Source organism: Brassica napus, chromosome A3 (assembly GCF_020379485.1).
Source record: "Brassica napus cultivar Da-Ae chromosome A3, Da-Ae, whole genome shotgun sequence".
Taxonomy (NCBI): Eukaryota; Viridiplantae; Streptophyta; class Magnoliopsida; order Brassicales; family Brassicaceae; genus Brassica; species Brassica napus.
Window position 1 is genome coordinate 20,854,626 of NC_063436.1, and position 24,631 is coordinate 20,879,256.

Consider the following 24,631-nt stretch of genomic DNA (forward strand, 5'->3'; position numbering starts at 1 on the left):
TATATCATTTTGCTTTTTTCTCAATGGGTTTTATTCTCACTTGGGCCAAGAAAGCCCATAACTATTGACTGATATGCATTACTCAAAAAGGTGGTCTGAAAGTCCATACAAAAATAAAACAACAAAAAAAACCAGTAATCTATGTGTCGGTTAATTAATCAGCTGTTCGATTTAGACGATCTTGAAGTCGTGAAATCTATCTTTTAGTGAAGTTAACTCTTTTCAGTTATGTCGATAAAACTTGGTCATGATGCTAGTTATTGAATTATTCACAGTAGATCTTTATAGTCCGTTCTAAAGAGATGACATATTGAAAATTAAAAAATATTTTTCATAATTCTGGTTCTGTGTGCAAATGTGACAAACACCTCTTTTGGTTCTTTAAGTCCAATGGTTACTTCTTTCTTGAATCGTCTCTCTAAACACATTCATATATCCCCTGAACTGTCCACTTGAAATCCATAATTTATCCACTAAACATATGTTATACAAGTATAAGTCTTGAACTGTCATTGGATGATGAAGTAATTGAGCATCCACTAGATTTTTTTGTATTCGTTTTAAACCATGCTTTGCATTTACCATGAGCATGTTTTACTAGATCTTTAATATTGTCTATAAATAAATTATCATTACAACTTTTTTAAAGGTATCATATTATTCATTGATAAGGATCTCTATATATATTTGGATCTTTTGTAGCATTTTTTCTCTAGAACAAGTAGTCCAAATTAGTATACACATTTGGAATGAAAAAAATAGATGGTCATGAAGGAGTTGATGATAAAACCCAGATCTATAACATGTCAAAAATGGAAAATAGGTGGACATTCAAAAATAGCATAAATAATAGATTTGTTGGTCTCTCCATATCAAAGAGAATGATCATCATATCACATATAATGATGTGTCAAGTTCCTTGTAACCGCTAAATGTCCTATAAAATATGTTATATGAGATTACATATCTTATATGGAGCATTGATTTTCCAAGCGAAGGTTTGAAAAAAGGTTAATCTTTATTAATTGATCATGTGTAAAGAGTATGTAAATGACATTTTGGATCTAATATAACTTTATTCTTATGAACTTATGCTTAAAAACATATTAATTATATCAGTGTAATCAAGTCATAATAGCTGGAGAGAGACCGCCATGAACACATAATATCCTCTTCTACACAACAAATAAAAGAATTTCACAAAAAAAAGACAACAGATAGTATTCACTTGTGTGATTTTCCTGATTTTGTAGTTTCCTTTGATAAGAATTATACAATATGAATATCTTACCTGATATTGATGGCAATGAGAGAAGCACTATCCGAATGTAGACGATCGAGGATAAGGAGATTAGTCTGCGAATCTGACTCTACCCAATTGGTTAAAGCGCTCTCTGGCAAGGAGGTTCCCTTGGAGCTATATGGAATTGTGGCCGACATTGTTGAGCTTTGTTGTCATTTTGAATGTATTTCATTTCGATGGATCTCTAGAGAGAAAAACTCTGAGGCTGATGCATTGGCAAAGCAGAGTCTTGTAGATGGTGAGGCCTTTATGGCTATCACCTAACTCTAAGTTGGCATTAATATAAGTTGTGTTTCAAAAAAAGAATATCTTACCTGATAATGTCTTACCCCATTAAGCAGAAGAGATTATGAAAAGAAACATGACCTGGAACTAAATAAAGCATCCTCCTAGTGTTTACCTTGAAAGGGAACTTGAGAGGGAGTAGAAAGTAGAAACGCCTCTACTGAGTAATATCTGCGTTAGTTAGCTCTCAACCTGTGTTGCAGATTGTACGTTAGAATCTCGACTAGATTGTACGTTAGAATTTTGAATGGCTAATAAGACTAACTCAGGATTTACTTTTGCAGCATTGTAATAGTTGCCTTAGATGCTCCAGATAATTCTGAACGGGTTTCAACTTCAGAAATTTTTAATTTATACATTCACGTGCTACCTGAACCTTCAAAACAAAAGACTATGAAATTCTTAACTCAATACATTTTTCTGGATAACATGAAAGCAGCGGTATTGGTAATGACAAAAGTATGCACTAACACTAATTATCAAATTGTAATAACATGAACACTATATTATTTTAGTGAAAAATATTATGCCAAAACATATGTTAATTATCATAGATACAGAAAAACAGTATGCGAGTCAATGTGCCCGTCTTATTTATTTATTTTAACCAACATACTTGCTCATGTTCTTTGTCAGATTAGCCTTGTCATGTTTTAGCACATAAGCCATTGCCTTGATCGTATTTCTTCATGGATGGTTGTGCCATTGTTGATCTCCTAGAAATCTCATCGCAAACCCACCGGAAATCTTTATTTCTCTAGTCTTTTTTTCGGTACACTTTTCTTTTGGAACACCTTATTTCTCTTGTCATTCCTCAACAATAATTATTATGCAATTCGGCTTTGGTGGGCTTGCTAAATGGCTGATAAATCTGATAGGGCCAGGCCATGTATGAACTTTCGGCCATATACGAATCTAGTGTTTCTATTATGTGTTTAACGGTGTTTGTAAAGAGTGGTTTCGAAAGTAAGAAGGTAGACAGTATTTTCTGTCAACAATATTTATATCTACAACAACTAAAAAATTCAAGCCATCTATCATTTTAGGTCAAATTGAGTTAAGCAGAGTCTAAATCATTCACTTGATATTTTTTTTTATTTCGTCCTATTTGATAAATTATATGTCTACAAAGAAATAGATAACAACATCATGCTTTTGTGACAGTCAATATAAGATCACTAAAATTATTAAAATAATATATATATATATATATAAATATATTTTACAGTCATTTTTTTTTTGTCATTTTCAGAGATCATCATTATATATATATATATATATATATATACGGTAAATAATATTTACTATTTGATTAAAATTATAATGTAATAAAGATGCCTAAAAGACATGCCCATCCATATTATAAAGCATGTGTACTGTGACACATGCTACCAAAAATTTAATTAGATTTGATCCATGTTTTGAAAGCGCATAATAATTATCTTTGTAAAACTTTATTTAGAAATTATAGTTGTATCCATAATTTATATATTATAAGTTTTTCTAAATTTACGTATATTATTTTTAATATTTTACTTAAGTTTGAGTTTTGAATTTTAAGAAAAAAATATAATCATTATTATATATAGTTTTTCTTAATTTAAATATTTCTAAATTAGATGAAAATAATAATTTTATATATATATATATATAAATTTAGATTTCAATCTTACAATTCTTAAGTAAGGCAAAGTGTTAGTTTGAGACTTTAATATAATTTATATTTTAAAGTTGCAAAAAGAAAATTTTAATACAAACTTCAGATAAACTTAATTATTCTATTAACTAATTCATACTATAACGCAATATCATAACTACAAATAATATTAAGTTATAATAAAATAATCATTGTAAGTTTATTATGTATTGTCTTGATTTATAATATATTGCTTTACGGAATAAAATATATTTATATAAAATTTTATTTAGTTTTAATATTCTTTAGCCAAATTAAAGTTTATATAAATATAATTATAATAATCAAAACAAAATAATAAATTTAGTTGGTATGTCTCGTATTTGTTTGAGTTTAACTTTAACAAACTAAAATTGAAACAGAATAATACATCAAAAAATGTATTTCATCGGTCAAATTTTGTTTTTATAAAAAAAGTTAGAGAAGCTATCTACGATAGCACTTAATTTTTTTTATCATAAATATAGTACACAAGAGTCAAAATGATCAAATCTTTCATAAAGAGGTAAAAAAACATTGTACCTCGTAGGGTCAACTTAAAATTTTAGATTTGAGATGTGAGGTTTTGGGAATAAGATTTAAAATTTTATATTTTAAAACATAAATTTAAAATTTAAATAATAATTTTAGAAGTAATTTAAAAAATATTTTTGAAATTCAAACTAATAATTAATTTTTGGGAATGTCGTATAACAACTTAATTATTAAACTATGTCATATTGATCAAATTTTCATTCTGAAGTACGAAGATTCTTTTTGAAATTTTTTTAAAAAAATTGAAGTATTTATTTATATACTTATGTATTAATATTAGGTTTTTAAGTGTATTTTTACTCTTTAAAAGTAGTTAAAATAAACATGAAAAATGATATTAAGAATGTGTTATTTTAGACAATTTTCCAAAATAGCGCAAGTGACTAAAACAATGTTTTAAAATAAGATCTGAGCGCTTGTACATGAACGTTTATGCACAATAAGATAATTGATCTTACTGTTTTTATATTTTACAATGTTTTATGCGAATTTATATAGTTCAAAGCATTTAGGCGGACATTATACGATATGCACAAACATCTAGGTGGATTTCGAACATTAATACTCATTATTTTAAATATTAGTGTTATTATATATTTTATTTATATTATTATTTATATTAATTGTTACTTATGTATGTATATATCAATGATTATAATTATCAGTCTAATTGTTTGCAATATTTTAAAACTATCATTTTTATATGTTTAAAATGTTTTTATTTTTTTATGATTTGAAAATACTTATATGTTTTACGATATAACTTCATATATAAAATTATATTTGAAGTATATTTATAGTTAATTTCTATAACTTATGTTTATATTAATTTTATATTTATATTTTATGTAAAATATATATTTATAGATACCACGTTTAAGCATAAGCGTATACGGTTAAACGCTAAAGAACTATTTTTACGTAATGAGCGTCAAACGGGTTTTAGAACACTGAACCAAAACCATACAACATCAAGAACAATTCTAATGTAATTATATTCATGATGTGGCCCATACACGGAAGATGCTTACTACTGAGGAACTTGCCGAGAGTTTTCAAAAATAATTGGCCGACCTAAAATTGAAGCAAACATTTCAATGTAGGCGTTTGCATTAAGCAACAATCTGCAAACTCCAACTTAAGAGAGGGTCTCTTTCGGACGCAGAGTCATTGTTTCTGCTTCCAAAATGTTCTATAAATCTCCCAATATTTTGTATATTTACAATTCGGATAACTTCCTCTATTGGAATATTTACTTTTCTTATTGTTCTTTTGTGAAAAAGACATCCGAAATTTCTCAAACCGCAACCTTTTCTTTCTGATGCTCAAACCGCATCCCTTTGTTAAGAACTCGTAGTTCCTTAGAAATATTATAGAGAAGGATAATTGACATCTTGTCTACGTAACGTTTCTAATGTAAAATTGAAATTAATTTCTTTAACAAAATGTAAAATTAATTTCAGTGGAATATTTATTTGGTAATGGAAAAAATTTCAAATAGGAAATTTAGAGCCTATTTACTTTATTTACGTATTTAAATTTTATTTTTCCTTGACTGATCCAAGATTCCTAAATTTTATTATTCCTGTCTAGAAGAGATGATTTTCCACGATTTGTATAATATTATAACGACAAGTTTGCAGTTTTCCGTGTTCACTGAGCAGTTTTCCTTTACAAATATTTTAATAAATGATAATTATTATTTTAATTTTCCTCTTTTATAGTTTTCATGACACATGGGTTGCTGATAAGGAGTGCAGAGTTTTCAAGTGGTAGTCGTAATATCATATAAAACTATAATCTGTACTATATCCTGAATTCTGACCGACTAACTATAAAAGAAAAAGGAATTATTCTCTTTCAGAATATGTCATATTTGTACCAAACTTATTTTAATATAAAAATTGACTATTATGAATTTTCTTCCTCTTTATTATTGACTTTTCTCCTGCTAGAATCAAAATATAGTCTGGTTTGGTATATAAAAGAGTGATACTTTTGTTTTTTTATTCTCTTATAATGATGTTGAGATATATTAGTCCAGTATTTTCGTTCTATAAGAAAAAGCATGTTAATTTCTACGAGGCTTCTTAGTCATTTCATAAGCATATTTCTTAAGCCTATTCATACGTGACTTTCCTGAAGTCCTCTTAGATCAAGATAACAAAATTTGGTCCAAAGTTTGTGGTAAACTTTGGTATGAAGGTTTAATTATTACCACTTGGTGGAAGAACATTTCAGATTACTAGTCGAAAATGTTTTAAGACTGGTACGAGTCCACCTAATGGTGACATGTTATAGGACTTATCTTGGTCTACAGAGTGGAGCATAACCATTTGATCCCAAAGTATATTATTCAACCATAGGATCATAATGAATGTATATATGTTGTAGCTAACAAGTTTTGTAATGACCTACACCAATTTAGCTGCTGTGTTTAGAGATAATTCTCAACACTTGCTCGTGAGCATCAACTTCTCCAAGCTCGGTTTGGTACTTACTACACATGATAACAATCATAGAAGTCAAAACAAGTAACTTATAATATCCACTTAATTAGTCCAAAGTAGAAACTGTGGCACAACTTATTTGTTGACCCTTACAATTAAAGCGATCAAAATTAGTTGCTTGCAACATTGTGAAAAAATCAAAATGGTATAAATATTTAAATTTACCAAAATAAAATAAAATTAAAATGATCAAAATGCATTTAAGTTAAACTCTATGGCATGGCATTGAAGTCAGGGGACACCACCATCTAGTATGACACCAATTCGCGGATCCGAATGTTAGTCTACTAGAACTGCTTCATCGTGAAAATTGAAGTTTTTTCCCTAATCTAAACGCCTCTTTTTTGCTTAAGTTTCGTGTTCACGCATATTAAAACCAGCATATAGATACTCTTTTTATTTTACCCTTAATAATGCACTTATGTATAAATTAACTGTTCCAATAAAAACTTAAAATAATAAGGATAAACCTAAAATTTGTTTAAAAATCTGTATTAAATGCAAAACGCCTTTTCGTGTAACAAAACTAAAATCCCAGAAAAGGATGGTTCGCTGGAGTTTTCAGATGATTTTGAAGTACCTTCGATTAATAAGCTCTATTAAAATATTCGTGTATATATATATATATATATATATATATATATATATATATATATATATATATATTTGATCAAACTATTGTACACGTGTATATTTGTGTAACATTTAATGGACAACTAGATCTTGACCCGCACCTCCGCGCAGATATTAGATTTAATTTGCGTTCAATGTAAATTTATAAACCATTGATTTTATAAAATGTCCATTTATATTTTTATGTTTTTTAAAATATATTTAGAGTAGGATATATTATATTATAATATAGATGTTTGATAATAATTTTATTATCTGCACGTAATATTATATTTATAATTTTATAACTTGATGCAATTTGATCTGCTATCTGTGTTTCCAAATAATTCTCATTTAATCTGCTTTCCAAAATTTAAAATAGTAGAATCAATAAATGAGAAATAAATACAGTGACTAAATATATAAAAAAAACATTTAATCTGCTATCTTTGTTTCCAAACAACTTTAATTTAATTTACTATATAAATTTTTAAACAGTACCAAAATGTAATTCAGTTTTAATAATATAGATAATAAGCAGACATTGGTGTGACGTCATCTGACTAACTAGCCGTGCATGGATTGGCTGCTGTAGAAATTTCTTCACTCTGTCTACTTGAAACTGACATGTTTATATCACTTTAATACTCCTATAACATGTGGTTATTGAACATGCTGGAGTATATATATATACGTGCTTAATAGGCTGTATCATTGATATATAACACCTTTAAAGCTTTTCTAACTTGGAACTAAAGAATGGTCAGTCTAACGTTCTTCAGTTCGGCCTCATCTTTATCCTCTTCTCCATCAAAAATTGTCAAGTCTAGGTACTGGTTCACATTTGTAATGCAAGAAATATACTAAAAATATATATATGTACTAAAAACCATTTCCCTCTATCTTTATGTTATAATCCGTTTTATCTGATATGTTGCACTATTTCTTTATTCTACAGTTTAGACTTCGAGTTGAAGAAACTTGGTAAGATTTCCTCATCTTTACTCTCAAAACTCTGATATGTATGTAATTTTATTTGGTTGTCGTCATAACTCATAACCATCTTTTACCATGCGCAACTAGATCACTGGAGCAGAGTCCCAATTTTACAATAAATGTAAATAGAACCTTTTAAAAAATATTTTAATACATCAGATAAATTCAATAAAAATTGGACAAAGACTACATATATTTTGAGACGGTTAAGATATCATAAATCTGTTCATTGTTGTCTTAATGTCTGCTCAGGTGGCTGCACAAAACTGGTCCGCAATGTGAATTTGGAGAAACTAAAGAACAACTATTTGTTTCCCGAAGTAATTTCATGATCTTTCTAACTTTATTGAAAAATTTACATATACCGATTGGAGGTTTCATATTTAATTTCACATGTCACGGGTTATAATGATGTTAATATATATAGATAAGCAGACGTGAGCTTGAGCACGTTAAAAAGCATCCAAATGTACAATTAATAAGCCTTGGGACTGGTGATACAACAGAGCCTATACCGAAGCAGATCACCTCAGACATGTCTAACGTAAGATTTATCGTACTTCTGTTGTTTTTAATTTTTATTTGCGCGTTTGTTGGTTTTCATCTGTTCCCTAATTCTTCGCAACATATAAATCGGACAAGTATATACTAGTATGAAATAAACCAAAAAGTACATGGACCGTTTAAAAACGCAACAAATACGAGTTGAGCTGGGTTTAATTATTACATGAAAAAACTTTCCATTTTGTAAATGTGTATGGCATTCTTCCAGTTTTCCTAGTTTTTTTTCCCTTTTCCTATTCAAAAATTTAGGTTTCCTAGTATTTATTTATTTATTTTTCTAATAAAAAAATTAGGTTTCCAAATATTTTAACGTTTAAATTTTCAGTTTTGATGTTTCAGTTTGCAGTGCAAAAAGAATAACAATAATTGGCAGTGATATAAGAGCACAGTTATAATTGGAGATATCTGACAAGGGCTATCAACTATTAATAAAATAAGAAAATTAGTTAAATATTGTTTATTATTTTGGATATTTTTTTATAGAAAAACTCATACCTAAAAGAATATTTATTTAATATTTATAATTAATTAATTATTTATAACGTTGATCAGAAATCTAAAATGAAAATGCTATAGTAGATTGGCCTAACTAATCAAGTCTGAGTTTTATCCAAATCTACAAGCCAAAGTGAGCCATTAAAACCTGTTTTAATCCAATTAATAATCAATCCAAGTATTGCCTAATATGGAATCCTTCGTCTAGAGTTCGAACACTTCAACTGTTCTCAACGCTTTAATAATTTATGTTCACGTGAATTGTTTGTTTTCTGCATATTTTGTTGTTATGCTCGTCGACGCATGTGTCGGCTCTTTTGTCTGTCGCAAATAATAGCTCTGATAGTCGATCTTTTATATATAATCTGTTCTGGCATATTAGATATATGTTGATGATGATATGAAAACTTTTGGAATTATATTAGGAGACCAAGAAAAGTCATGTTAATCCTTGCCCAATGTCAATGCGTCGTGAGTGTCTTTGTTTCTTTTTCTTAAATACTTGTCCCATTAATTATGCTGCTAGAATATGGCAAAAATAAAAATAAGAATAACGTTTTTAATAAAATAATGTTTTGATAAAACAACGTTTTTAATAAAATAATGTTTTAAATAAATATAAGTTTCTATGTCACATGTCTATGATTTTGTAATTTCGTCTGTTGTGCTCTTATAGTGTAAACTGTAAAGTTTATTTGACTAGCATGACTTTGGTAGGTTAGATCAGTTTACTTTGTTTTATTGTTGTTCAGGTATTTCCTTATATATGTGAAGAAACGATTAACTTTTGAGAATGAACTTATCACTTGTTTCTTTTATTCAAATAAAAGCACAAACCCTGGTCCAACTGGTCACATTCGAGTTTTCTAAATCATTGGTGATCGTATTAGGGTAATATAATATCTGTAGATAAACGTTAAGTAATTCAGTGTGTTCAATTCTGGACCATTCAGTTTGCACATGCCCTATCAACTGTGGAAGGATATAGAGGGTATGGCCTGGAACAAGGTGACAAGGTAATTATGGTCTTTCTTTCACCTTGTTTTGACAAAGTTATTCTTTCTTTGTGTGTCAATTTAATTTGTTCTTTCTTTATCAGCACGGTTACTATATATAAAAAAAACACTAGAGAAATATATTAATTTACATATACATAATTTAATTTTTATAAGACTGAGTGTCTTTTCCTACATTGACATTTTGTTTTGGTACCAGGTTCTTAGGAAAGCTATTGCTGATACGTTCTATGGACATTTGCACGTGAAAAGCAATGAAGTATTTGTATCAGATGGTGCACAAAGCGATATTTCTCGTATTCAGGTATGGATCATGAGATCTTTTGACATGTAAGACAATCTCTTGACGTTATGCTTACTTGATTTCATCCACAGCTACTCCTAGGTTCCGGTGTCACAATTGCTGTGCAAGATCCTACCTTCCCAGTACGTAATGTCATCGATTTTATTTTATGTTTCATCTGTACTTTCTTTCAATAACTGCTGAACATAAAAAGCTTAATTGGCTAAAAATGGAAATAGAGAACTTCTTGTGAATGCTAGTCTTTGCCTCTTATGTTGCCTTCTCTTTGTGGAATTAGGCTTACATAGATTCAAGTGTGATTATTGGCCAGACTGGTAATTTCCATGAAGCAACCAAGAAGTACCAAAACGTTGTCTATATGCCTTGTGGACCTCAAAATAGTTTTTTCCCTGATCTATCAAAGACTCCAAGAACTGATGTCATCTTCTTTTGTTCTCCTAATAACCCTACTGGTTATGTGGCTTCAGAAAAACAACTACATCAACTAGTTGAGTTTGCAAAGACCAATGGTTCTATTATTATTTTTGACTCTGCATATGCTGCATTTATCGAAGATGGCAGCCCACGTTCAATATATGAAATCCCTGGTGCTCGAGAGGTGAGACGAGTTTTCATGTATATGTTTCATTACATTCATATATATTCACAACCATCAATCATCATATTACATTTTGCTAGGTTGCAATTGAAATTTCGTCATTCTCTAAGTTTGCTGGTTTCACTGGTGTTCGACTTGGTTGGACTATCATCCCTGATGAGCTCTTGTACTCTAATGGTTTTCCCATTATAAATGATTTCCATCGCATTGTGACAACTTCCTTCAATGGAGCTTCAAATATCGCTCAGGCGGGTGGATTAGCATGCCTTTCTCCTGTTGGCCTTAAGGTAGTTAAATGTTTTAGCATTAGTTTGAATATTTTGTTTATTTTTATTCAACATCCTCTTTATTTTTTCTTTGGTTAAACATGATAGGAGATACGCTCGGTGATCAATTACTACAAAGAGAACAGAAAGATACTAATGGAGACTCTGGCCTCGCTCGGCCTCACGGTTTATGGTGGCGTAAATGCTCCATACTTGTGGGTTCACTTTAGAGGATCAAAATCATGGGATGTGTTTGCTGAGATTCTTGAAAAGACTCACATAATTACAGTCCCTGGCTCAGGTTTTGGACCTGGTGGAGAAGAATATTTAAGGATCAGTGGGTTTGGACGTAGAGACGATATGATTGAAGCATCAAGGAGGTTGCGAAATTTCTTCAACACTCGAACCAAGCATTTTCCTTTTCTCTCTTCCGCTTCTAATACAAACTAAGTTGAACGCATATCGGGACTTGTATTTATCTTGCCTTGAATAATACCTCCCACTTGTATGATGTATATAAATAAAAGCTCTGGGACCATGTTTAACTTTTATTCATTATTAATAAAAACAAAATAAATATGCAATAATATTAAGGTAAATATTACTTTACGACTAATGAAAAAGAAAAGAATAAATAAATATGTAACCATGTTAACAGAAACTAACCACATTATTTTACCTTTATGTTGAAGCATGCACCCTTTCATTGGATAATGGACTAAAAATGATTATTGCCAATTCATAATACAAAACAACACATTCTATAAAATAATTACGTAAAAATTTCACAGCATTTTTATAGGAAGATGTTTTATTAGAAATTTTCAATAAGTTCTCAAGTGAGTATTTTATAATTTTAAAAAGAATAATTAAAAAATAAAAGAGAGGGATAATGAATTTTCAAATGAGCAAAAAAATAAAAAGAATTTTCAAATGAAATTTTTTGATATCCATGAGACATAGACATAAAAAAGGTGATATTTTTCGTTGTTTCTTGGTGGTTTTCAAATCTTTTAGTTTCTATTTGTTTCTTTTTCATGGCAAGACTTTTTATCTACTTGGAAATGAGGCAACTGTTCCTCGAAACGTAAATGAACTGATGCCGCTTATTAAACTGAACGCTAACGTTTTTCTTTTTGCTCTTAAACAAGATGGGTGATATATTTTATTGGTTCGTAAACAATTATCGTACAGATTATTTGTACTCTTTTGCTAAGATTTAAACCTGAATGTTGGGTTTCGTTTCTAAAAGCTTCACGAATCTATATACTTTGTTTGAAGAACCTCCAAGAACCTCCAAGCTTTCCCATGCCTTCTTGTGTTCCACTCGCTCCAGATATAGTAAACCGTAATTTGAAAACCATTCACACCAGAACTTTATCCAGTTTAGAGAGCCACGATCATGTTGAATCTTCGCAACAGTGTTCAGCTAATCCGGTGTTATACAGGTACCAAGAAGTCTTTATGTCACTCATATCCAAACCATGTAATTGTAAGGACATGCGAAAAAAGATGGTTTCTAGTTTCATTCTTCTCCACACACCGCAAACACTCCTGTTGAAAGCCCCAAACCCTCATATGATCTCCAGTAAACATATAATTCTTGATCGCTAGCCAAGTAATTAAAGAAAACCTCGGAACAGCTTGCGAAAACCAAACCACAATACTCCAATCGACCTTTTCTTGTATGTCTCTGATCTGATCCCAGGTGTTTTACTGCAACATGTGCAGCAATAAATTTTTTTAATTTTAAATTATATTTAAAGATAAATTTTATTATTATCTTACATTTTATTATTTTTACCAATATTTTAATATAAATTTTGATTTATTTAGACATAAATTAAGATAAAATAAACTTTTTATTTTATATTAGATTTAAGAATATATATATATATATTTAAAATTATTTAGATAGATTTTTATCTATTTCTTTTGGATAAAATCTATTAAATCAACTTGGATATAAAGTTGTATAATTATTAAAATGTAAAACTAAAGAGTATTTCTAAAATTTGTAGATATATAAAAACTAATAATATTGCAATTAAAAATTTATAATTTTTTTAAGAAATTGTAATTTTTTTGAAAATATTTGTTTTTATAGAATTGTATAATTACAAAATATAGAAATATATAATATTTTAAAATGTGTAAAGTATTATTATATTTCTATTATTATATTATTTAATATCATATTTGAATTGATTTACTTTAATGATGACGTATAATTTACCAAAAATATAAATAAGCATTAAATTTAATTGTCCATATCACATTTAACCAAAATCTATGTCATCATTTCTTGCATGACATGTCACATTTATATAGTGAAAATGATTGTAAGAGGACATATGTCAAAATCACTTTGCAAATAATGTCTAGGGGATTGACATGTTTATATCACATTTTACTTGGGGTCATTTGAACTTGCTTGGAGTATATATATACGTGCTTAATAGGTTGTATCATTGATATATAACACCTTAAAAGCTGTTATAACTTGGAACTAAAGAATGGTCAGTCTAACGTTCTTCAGTTCGGCCTCATCTTTGTCCTCTTCTCCATCAAAAATTGTCAAGTCTAGGTACTGGTTCACATTCGTAATGAAAGACATATGCTAAAAGTTTTTTCCTCCATCTTTATGTTATAATCCGGTTATGTTGCACTACTCTTTCTCTATTCTACAGTTTAGAGTTCGAGTTGAAGAAACTTGGTAAGATTTTTTTTTTTTTTGCTAAATGGTAAATATCATTCAAGAATGAAAGTTTGGTTACAACATAGGTGAACCTGAATATGCTTGACAGCAATTCTGTTTCATAGAGGCTGCAAAAAGTTTAAAAAAACCTCTAAGAAACACATGAATTAGAACCAGATCAACCATAAGTGGTGTTCATGGAGCTAATAGATATTAGAACAAACCGACAACAAATAAACTCTCAACTCAAGGGACGCTACTTGTATCAAGGCAGAACCATGAAGAACATTAGCAAAGCAAAGAGAGGAACACCCGAACACTCACCCGAGGGTGGCTCCTAGCGGCTTCAACGGAGGCGACTGGCAACGGCTCCGGGACACCAGAGGAGGAGGACGTTGAGCAGAACCAAACCCAAAGCTTTCTCGGCAACAAAACCCCATAGTGGACCCAACAATACTCTGCCTGACATGAAGAACAGACCTGTCAAGCGCAGGCGGTAAATTTGGCTCCTGGCTCCCCAACCGGCCACGCGACGTTAAAATGCGGCTGAGACATCGGAGAATCACACTGAGGTTGCGCCGGTGAAGAGAAGAGAAGTGAAGCACCGGAGGAGAGAACAGAGCTCTCCTCAAATCATGAGCTGCAACAGGAAGGGAGACTCGCCTTGTAGCTGATAGCACCGTCACGGGATCGTCCTCAAAACCCAAGGGAGCGGTGACAGACAGCGAGAAGGGAAAGCTCCAAGCTAACTTCATTGCAGACCATGGAAGTCGTCGATTGGATCTAGAAACAGAGGTCATCAACGACGGTGAGCCTAGCACCGTCGATTCTCCAAACGGAGGGGAGAAGCTCAGACGAGACCTTGAAAAATAGAATCAGCCAATCGTTCAGGTACAAGCCGGCGCCGATGACGGGAGGAGGAGGCAGCGACGCTTCACCATCCTTTCCGGCTGTGGCAAGATCAGATCTGACCCAGATCTGCTCCGATTGAAAAGCTGCGACCGATTTCAAAGGCTCCTTAAGCTCCTCTACAGACCTACTCCTCGCTGGTACTCCAGAGAGGCCATATACACATACAGCACTCCGGTTAGATTCACCTGAGAAACTGGAGAAAATCAAGAAATACCACGCAAAGAGGAGGAGGATGAGAAGAGAAGGCTAAGGAAGGAGGCTAGAGAATGGAGTGACCAGGGGTGGCGACCGGAGCTGGAGAGCTTCCGGTCACGGGAAGCAAGAGCAGGATGACGGCGGATCTAGGGTTTCAGAGAGGTGAAGGGAGAGACACTAGAGAGAAAAGCTTTCTCTCTCTCTCTCTGGATAACTGTTTTTGACTTGGTAAGATTTCCTGATCTTTACTCTCAAAAACTCTTATTTGTATGTAATTTTTATTTGGTTATCGTCATAACCATATTTTACCATGTGCAACTAGATCACTGGAAGAGAGTCCCAAATTTTACAATATTATGTGTTAAAAAATATGTTTTTTTTATCAAATTTTTTTTAATGTATATTTGTATATAAATAGAAACCTTTTAAAAATATATATTCTAATATATCAGATAAGTTCAATAAAAAATTGAACAAAGACTACATATTTTGAGAGGGTTTCAGATATCATAACTCTGTTCGTTGTTGTCTTAATGTCTTTTCAGGTGGCTGCACAAAACTGGCCCGCAATGTAAATATGGAGAAACTAAAGAACAACTATTTGTTTCCCGAAGTAATTTCATGATCTTTCTAACTTTACTGAAAATTTTACATATGCCGATTGGAGGTTTCATATTTCACATGTCAGTATGTCACGAGTTACAATGGTGTTCATATATATAGATAAGCAGACGTGAGCTTGAGCACGTTAAAAAGCATCCAAATGTACAATTAATAAGCCTTGGGACTGGTGATACAACAGAGCCTATACCGAAGCACCTCAGACATGTCCAACGAAAGATTTATCGTACTTTTGTTGTTTTGAATTTTTCTAGTCACTTCATTATTTGCGTGTTTGTTGGTTTACATCTGTTCTCTAATTCTTGGTAAAACATAAATCGGACGAGTATATATGAAATAAACCAAAAGTACATGGACCGTTTAAAAACGCAACATATACGAATTGAGCTGGGTTTAATTGTTACATGGAAAAAAACTTTATATTTTGTAAATGTGTATGCAATGGACTTCTTCCAGTTTACCTACTTTTTTTTTTCCTTTTCCTATTCAAAAATTTAGGTTTTCTAGTATTTTTTTCCTAATAAAAAAAATTAGGTTTTCAAATAGTTAACGTTTAAGTTTTCAGTTTTGATGTTTTAGTTTCAGTGCAAATAGAATAACAATAATTGGCAGTGATATAAGAGCACAGTTATCTGAGATATCTGACAAGAGTTATCAACTATTAATAAAATAAAAAATTAGTCAAATATTTTTAAAAATGATTAATTATTTTAAAACGTTGTTGAGGAATCTAAAATTAAAATGCTCTAGTAGATCGATCGGCCTGAAGACATCTCTATCCTTAATTTCTGAAATGAAAATAGGAAATAGAATAATGAACAGAAACAAAATGATTACTTTATTTATATTTTACTCCAAAATATGGAGTAAGGATGAAGATGATCTAACTAATCAGGTCTGAGTTTTATCCAAATCCACAAGCCAAAGTGAGCCATTTAAACCTGTTTAAATCCAATTAATCATAAATCCGATTATTTTCTAATGGAATCCTTCGTCTATTAGAACACTTCAACTGCTTTAACCTAAAACCTCCTCCTGACTCGACTATCTCGAACGTCAAAGTCAGCTGTCGTTCTCTTCTGGGTTCTTTGAATTATCCATCTTCTCAACGCTTTAATAATTTATGTTAATTCTCACAAAAAAAGAAATTATGTTCACGTGAATTGTTTGTTAGCTGCATAGTTTGTTGTTATGCTCGTCGACGCATGTGTCGGCTCTTTTGTCTCTAGCTAGGTGTTGTTCATTTGCTCTTTTAAATGATCCGTCTGGGGAAAGATTCAAATCAGTTTTTATTTAGTGCATTATAGTGTAACATTTAGATGGATCCCCAACTACATTTCTGAAAAATCATTCTCACCCAAATGAGGGTGAATTTTCATGATACATCTGCATGAAGATGTATCTAGCTCGGTAAAAAAATAACTTTTTAAAACAAAAATATTTTTTCAAACCAAAGTTCTAATTTTTTGTAGATACATTTTTTCGTCAAAACCGAAAACGCACTTCTTTCCAAAATCGTAAAAATACATTTTTCGCAAAAAACTGAAAAATGCACATTCCCCTAAAACACATTTTTCGGCCAAATCCGTAAAACTGCACTTTTCGCCCAAAACCACGAAAACACACTTTCCGGTCAAAACCGTAAAAATTTATTTTCCCAACAAAACGGTAAAGACGCACTTTCCTGCTGAAAACCGCAAAAACGCATTTCATCGCCAAAACCGCAGAAACGTATTTTCCGCCAAAACTGCAAAAATAAACTTTCCGTCAAAACTGCAAAAACGCACATTTCTGTCAAAACTGAAAAAACGCATTTTTCTGTCAAAACCGAAAAAATCCAGTTCCGTCAAAACTGCAAAATGCACTTTCCCGCCAAAACCTAAAGATGCAGTTTCCCTTCAAAACTGCAAAATCGCATTTTCCCGCTAAAACCGCAAAATCACATTTTCCCGTCAAAACCGTAAAAATGCACTTTTCAGTCAAAATCGTAAAAAAAAAATTTTCCATCAAAATCGTAAAAATACATTTTTCCGTCAAAACTGCAAAAATGCATATTCCCGCCAAAACCGTAAAAACGTACTTTTCCGTCAAAACCATAACAACGCAACTTTCCGCCAAAACCATAAAATGTTCTTTCTCATCAAAAAACACACTTTTCCAGCTAAACCGTAAAAATGTTATTTTCCCGCCAAAAAGGTAAAAACAAATCTATTTTAATCTTTTATTTAACAAGTTCATCAGATGCAGATGCAAGTTCAAAAAAATAAAAAGCAAATAAATATAGTTACAATCAGATGATATATCCAGATACATAGACAAAATTCAAAAACGAACAACACCTAAATAAAGAATATGGATATATGCATCGAACTATTTAAATGCATCTTTCAGATGTACAAACGACCCTGATAGTCTTATATAATATCATCTGTTTTGGTAAATATTAGATATATGTGTACTGATATTCAAACGTTTGGAATTATATTAGGATACCAATAAAAATCATGTTAATCCTTGGCCAATGTCAATGCGTCGTGTCTTTGTTTCTTCTTTTAAATACTTGTCCCATTAATTATGCTGCTAGCATTTGGCAAAAATAAAAATAAGAATAATGTTTTTAATAAAAATAATGCTTCTTTCGTCACACGTCTATGATTTTGTAATTGCGTCGTTGGTTAAAGTTTTGTTTTTACTTGCATGACTTTGGTAGGTTAAGATCAATTTACTTGTTCTAATTGTTGTTCAGGTATTTCCTTACATATATTTTTTTTTTTTTTGATAAGTATATGAATTTCATTTAAGATAATGAGCTTATTTGCTTAGTACAAAAGGTTTAAATCATTCTAGCTATTCTTTGCCCAAAAAAATAAAAACAAAGAATGGCCAACGGGAATAACTTTGGTGACTGCAGAAACTAGTCAAACTTCAGCCATAGTGACATCAGGTTGCGAAATTTCTTGCGCTCCCTTCGTGCTAGTATTGCGTTTCTAACCAGCCGGTCTATCTTCTTGTAAGTAACTGTTGCAGGTGCTGATATGGAGTTATGGAGTCTGTTATTTCTCTCCCACCATAAGGAATAGACTGTTATTTGCGCGACCAATCGGCGGAGAGTTAACGGGGAAACTCTGTCCCTTAACCCCAGCCAGTCCATGAATGCTGTCCATGTGTGAAAGAGAAATGGCTTATACCCCAGCCTCTTAGTGATAAAGAGCCATACCTGTTCAGCATAGCCACACCTTAGAAAAAGATGATCACGTGATTCCATATACGTATTGCAGACACAACATTTGTCCAGCGACTGAACATTCCAACGAGCAATACGTTGACGAGTCGGAAGGCGATCAAGGTGGGTCATCCACATCATAAAGGCATGACTTGGTATGCAGCCCTTAAACCAAACAGAATCAGTCCATGTTTGCTGTGTACCTCGGTTCCTAATATTTTCCCAAGTGTCCTTTGCCGAAAAAGCTTTCAGCGACAAGTCATCAATTTCCCAAGAGAAAGAATCACATGCAAGAGTAAGTGATGGGAGAGGTACCGAACAGAGGTGGATTTGCAGAGCTTCAGCTTCAGGGGAACGAGCCGGCCGTAAATTCCAGCCCGTTAAGGAGCAAGCTTCTGAGATACTGGAGTTCAGGGGGACGCCTAATTGCGAAGGTCCAGATTCGCCAAAGAACTTGATGAGGGGTCCCATGGGGGTCCAGTGATCAAACCAGAAGCTAGCTCTTCTCCCATTACCAATGTGACATCTTAGAAATTGTTCTGCTAGAGGCCTTAGTTTAAGGAGAGCTTTCCAAATCCAAGATGATTGAGACAAACTATCCAGACTCCACAAACAATCTTGCTTTATTCTATTCAGTTTGCACCAAGCTGCCCATAGAGATTCGTTTTCAGTGAATAAGAGCCAGATGAGCTTGAGGCATAAGGTTTTATTCCATATATAGAAATCCCTCAAGCCTAAGCCCCCTTCAGACTTTGGTAGGCAACATGTTGACCATGAAATTCTAGCTGCTGCTCTTTTGTTTATGTTACCATTCCACAAGAAGCGCGAACACAGAGACTCCACTTGTTTGATACATCCCTTAGGGAGTATAAAGCTGGAGAACCAGAAATTCAGAGTGCCATAAATTACTGACCCAATCAACTCTCTTCTGCCTGCAAATGAGAGAGCCCTTGAGGACCAGGAAGTGAACCGTGCTATCAGTTGATCTAAAAGTGGCCTGTAGTCACAAATCTGGAGCTTCCGGTGCATGAGAGGGAGACCCAGATACCGTACCGGAAGTGAACCAATGGAGAATCCGAGACTCATCATATTTGTGGTTTCCTCCTGATTCAAACCTGCAGTGAAGAGTTCGGTTTTGCTACGGTTCATCTTCAGTCCTGACCAAGTTGCAAATCGTTCCATTGTTAGTAAGATTTGCTGAAGAGAACTGAAGTGACCATCAAAGAATATCATGATGTCATCAGCAAAAGCAAGATGTGTCACACAAGGGTTTGAAGCCACAGGATGGTAGCCAATAGCCCCTGAATCGAACTCTTTGTTCATCATTTGTGAGAAGACTTCCATGGCAAGAACGAAAAGATATGGAGACAGTGGATCACCCTGTCTCAGTCCCCTAGCGCCTTTGAAGTAACCACATAGCTCTCCATTTATGGCCACTGAGAATCGAGTGGTTGAGATGCACTGATAGATTAGGTTTACAAACGGTTCTGGGAAACCGAGAGCCCGAAGAATCAGCACAATGAATGACCAGTTAATGGAGTCAAAAGCCTTCTTCAAGTCAACCTTGAGCATTGATCTCTTTGTGATCTTCTTCCAATTGTAACCTTGGATCAGTTCTGTTGCCATAAGAACATTCTCCACAAGAAGTCTTCCAGGGATAAAAGCTGACTGAGAATTCGAGATGAGAGATGGTAGAACCTGCTTAAGACGCTCAGCTAGCAGTTTAGACACAGCTTTATACAAAGTATTGCAGCAGGAGATTGGTCGAAAATCAGCAATTCTATTAGCATTTTTCTTTTTCGGGATCAAGGTAAGGATAGTAGTATTCCACTGCTGAAGAAGGGTGCCAGAAGAGAAGAATTCCTGCACTGCATCGATAGCATCTCTGCCCACTGTGTCCCAATTTCCAGTGAAAAATTCAGATGGAAAACCATCTGGCCCCGGAGCCTTATTCTTGGGCATGGAGAAGAAAACCTGCTGGATATCTTCATCAGTGAATGGTCGGGAGATAGTTTCCAGAATCGAGATGCTGAGCCTTTGCGGAAGCAGGACCATTAGATCATCCAGCGAAGCAAGAGACTGATCCTGATGACCACCCAAAAGATTTTCATAGAAGCCTACAATGTGATTCTGAATATCAGCTTTGGAGTCAATGAGGCGACCATTGTCATCCAGGAGGGTGGATATCAGATTTATCGCTTGTCTAGTACGGATGGACCGGTGGTAATAACCTGAGCTGCAATCTCCTTTACCAAGCCAATTCACTTTTGAACGTTGCTGGAGGAAAGATTCTTCTGCAGTAGCTAAAGCAAACCATTTTTCATGCGCTTTCTGTTCAGAGATGGCAGCGAACCTTGTCGGTGTGTTAAGGTTTACACGCTGGCAGGATTGGAGATGCTCAAAAGCCTCACTAACTCGCTTCTCCAGATCAGAATAATTCTCCTTGCTGAAGGATCGGATCACACTTTTCAGCTCCTTGAGTTTCTTTGAAACCCGAAGCATTTCCTTACATATGCGAAGAAACTATTAACTTTTGAGAATGAACTTATCACTTGTTTCTTTTATTCAAATAAAAGCACAAACCCTGCTCCAACTGGTCACATCCGAGTTTTCTAAATCATTCGTGATCGTACTAGGGTAGTATAATATCTGTAGAACGTTACGTTAAGTAATTAAGTATGTTCAATATTGGACCATTCAGTTTGCAGATACCCTATCAACTGTGGAAGGATATAGAGGGTATGGGCTGGAACAAGGAGATAAGGTAATTGTGGTCTTTCTTTCACCTTGTTTTGACAAAGTTATTGAGCTTCAATATAATTTGTTCTTTCTTTATCAGCACGGTTACTTTATATTTTCAAAAAAAAAACTAAAGAAAGATAATAATTTGCATATACATAATTTATATAAGATGAGTGTATTTTCCTATATTGACTTTTCTTTACCAGGTTCTTAGGAAAGCTATTGCTGATACGTTCTATGGACATTTGCGCGTGAAAAGCAATGAAGTTTTTGTATCAGATGGTGCACAAAGCGATATTTCTCGTATTCAGGTATGGATCATGAGATCTTTTGACATGTAAGACAATCTCTTGACGTTATGCTTACTTGATTTCATCCACAGCTACTCCTAGGTTCCGGTGTCACAATTGCTGTGCAAGATCCTACCTTCCCAGTACGTAATGTCATCGATTTTATTTTATGTTCCATCTGTACTTTCTTTCAATAATTGCTGAACATAAAAAGCTTAATTGGCTAAAAGATGGAAATAGAGAACTTCTTGTGAATGCTAGTCTTTGCCTCTTATGTTGCCTTCTCTTTGTGGAATTAGGCTTATATAGATTCAAGTGTAATTATTGGCCAGACTGGTAATTTCCATGAAGCAACCAAGAAGTACCAAAACGTTGTCTATATGCCTTGTGGACCTCAAAATAGTTTTTTCCCTGATCTATCAAAGACTCCAAGAACTGATGTCATCTTCTTTTGTTCTCCTAATAACCCTACTGGTTATGTGGCTTCAAAAAGACAACTACATCAACTAGTAGAGTTTGCAAAGACCAATGGCTCTATTATTATTTTTGACTCTGCATATGCTGCATTTATCGAAGATGGCAGCCCACGTTCAATATATGAAATATCTGGTGCTCGAGAGGTGAGACGAGTTTTTATGTATATGTTCCTTGGAGTTATGTTTCCTTACATTCAACATATATATTCACAACCACTCATCATATTACATTTTGCTAGGTTGCAATTGAAATTTCATCATTCTCTAAGTTTGCTGGTTTCACTGGTGTTCGGCTTGGTTGGACTATCATCCCTGATGAGCTCTTGTACTCTAATGGTTTTCCCATTATAAATGATTTCCATCGCATTGTGACAACTTCCTTCGATGGAGCTTCAAATATCGCTCAGGCGGGTGGATTAGCATGCCTTTCTCCTGTTGGCCTTAAGGTAGTTAAATGTTTTAGCATTAGTTTGAAGATTTTGTTTATTTTTAGTTAACATCATCTTTATTTTTTCTTTGGTTAAACATGATAGGAGATACGCTCGGTGATCAATTACTACAAAGAGAACAGAAAGATACTAATGGAGACTCTGGCATCGCTCGGCCTTACGGTTTATGGTGGCATAAATGCTCCATACTTGTGGGTTCACTTTAAAGGATCAAAATCATGGGATGTGTTTGCTGAGATTCTTGAAAAGACTCACATAATTACAGTCCCTGGCTCAGGTTTTGGACCTGGTGGAGAAGAATATTTAAGGATCAGTGGGTTTGGACGTAGAGACGATATGGTTGAAGCATCGAGGAGGTTGCGAAGTTTCTTCAACACTCGAACTAAGCATTTTCCTTTTCTCTCTTCCGCTTCTAATACAAACTAAGTTGAACGCATCTCGGGACTCGGGACTTATATTTACCTTGCCTTGAATAGTACCTCCCACTTGTATGATGCATATAAATAAAAGCTATGGGACCATGTTTAACTTTTATTCATAATTAATGAATAATCTATTGTATTAAAATAGAAATCACAACCTCATTTCATTTCATGTGTAATTTTTAAGTTAGACCATCCTATATTTTTTATTAAATATATTTTAATAAGACTAATAATATAAAAAATCTTTGAATTACTTTAATCATAATATTTTTTGATATCTTTTCATTTAAAATATAAAAATAAATAAGAAGATTTTAACAAGATCTTAATTTTCAAAAATTATATGTAAATATTTTCACTAATTTCGTGATTACTTTTGAAATATTATTATGCACTAAAATATTCAGTTATTGTTTAAAAAATGAAAAATAAATATTTTATCATATTTTTATCAATTATATAATCACAATCAATCATATTAAATAAAAATTATTATGATCATCAAAATATATTAACAATATATTAATTTTCAAAATTTTTATTTAAATATTTTCACTAGTTTCGTAATTATCAATGAAATATTATTATGCATTAATATTGTTTATAAAATTTAAAATAAAAATTTGATCACAATTTTATCTATTTTTGAAAATAAAATTTATAAATCTATCAGTTTAATATAATTTTATCGTATGTAGTTCAAAAATATAAAAGATTTATTTAAAAATATAATATGATGAGAGACTACAATACATGTATAAAAATTAACATATCTTTCATTTTTCTATATATAATATTATATTATGTAAAATGAATAAACGTAAAAATATTACTAAAATGAAATCCAGTTTTAAAGGGCGGGTAAAAGTTTAACATAAATTAAATACAAATAATTTTCATATATGTTTTTCATGCACATATTAATTTATTTAATAACTAAATGCAAATACAATAAGATACATATATAAATATATAATAAGAAACAACAAATGCATGTGATGGTTTTAAACAACTGATTATTTACAACATATAAACTATAAATTATTATATTTTAAATACTTATATAAACATTTAAATATATGATTAAAATTAAAATGTATACTAATGATCTAAAATAAATATATTCATACATATAAATTTTAAAATAACACATGCGCGGTTACGCGGATCAAGATCTAGTTTTACTCTAGAGTTTTACTTTAAAACAAAATAAATTTGCAATAACATTAAGGTTAATTTTAATTTACGACTACTAGGAAAGAAGAAATAAATATGTTAACAGAAACCAACCACACTCTTGAGTAATTTTCATGTTTACAATTTTTTTGGTACCACATATTTACCATTATTAAAGAGACATTTTTAAAAATATCTTCTTCAAGTGGCAAAAGACTTTAGGGAAGTTTCATATTTACCACTTT

The 24,631-nt window shown here is 32.3% G+C and overlaps 1 protein-coding gene across 3 annotated transcripts; it reads left to right on the plus strand.

Annotated features, from left to right (window-relative positions):
* The first annotated feature begins 7,610 nt into the window (after positions 1-7,610).
* Positions 7,611-23,255, plus strand: LOC106439752 (aminotransferase ALD1, chloroplastic). 3 transcript variants are annotated; one of them, XM_048776641.1, is made up of 10 exons: positions 7,611-7,770; positions 7,899-7,924; positions 8,189-8,256; positions 8,364-8,480; positions 9,949-10,011; positions 21,777-21,881; positions 21,953-22,003; positions 22,160-22,480; positions 22,576-22,782; positions 22,870-23,255. In XM_048776641.1, the coding sequence occupies exons 1-10, from the start codon at positions 7,700-7,702 to the stop codon at positions 23,209-23,211; spliced, it is 1,371 nt and encodes a 456-aa protein (XP_048632598.1). In that variant the 5' UTR covers positions 7,611-7,699; the 3' UTR covers positions 23,212-23,255. The 3 variants fall into 3 exon arrangements, with proteins under 3 accessions (XP_048632598.1, XP_048632599.1, XP_013736716.2); XM_048776642.1 differs by having other exon boundaries at positions 22,193-22,480; positions 22,870-23,252; XM_013881262.3 differs by lacking the exons at positions 21,777-21,881; positions 21,953-22,003; positions 22,160-22,480; positions 22,576-22,782; positions 22,870-23,255 and adding exons at positions 10,211-10,315; positions 10,387-10,437; positions 10,593-10,913; positions 10,994-11,200; positions 11,288-11,766 and having other exon boundaries at positions 7,635-7,770.
* Positions 23,256-24,631: the final 1,376 nt, after the last annotated feature.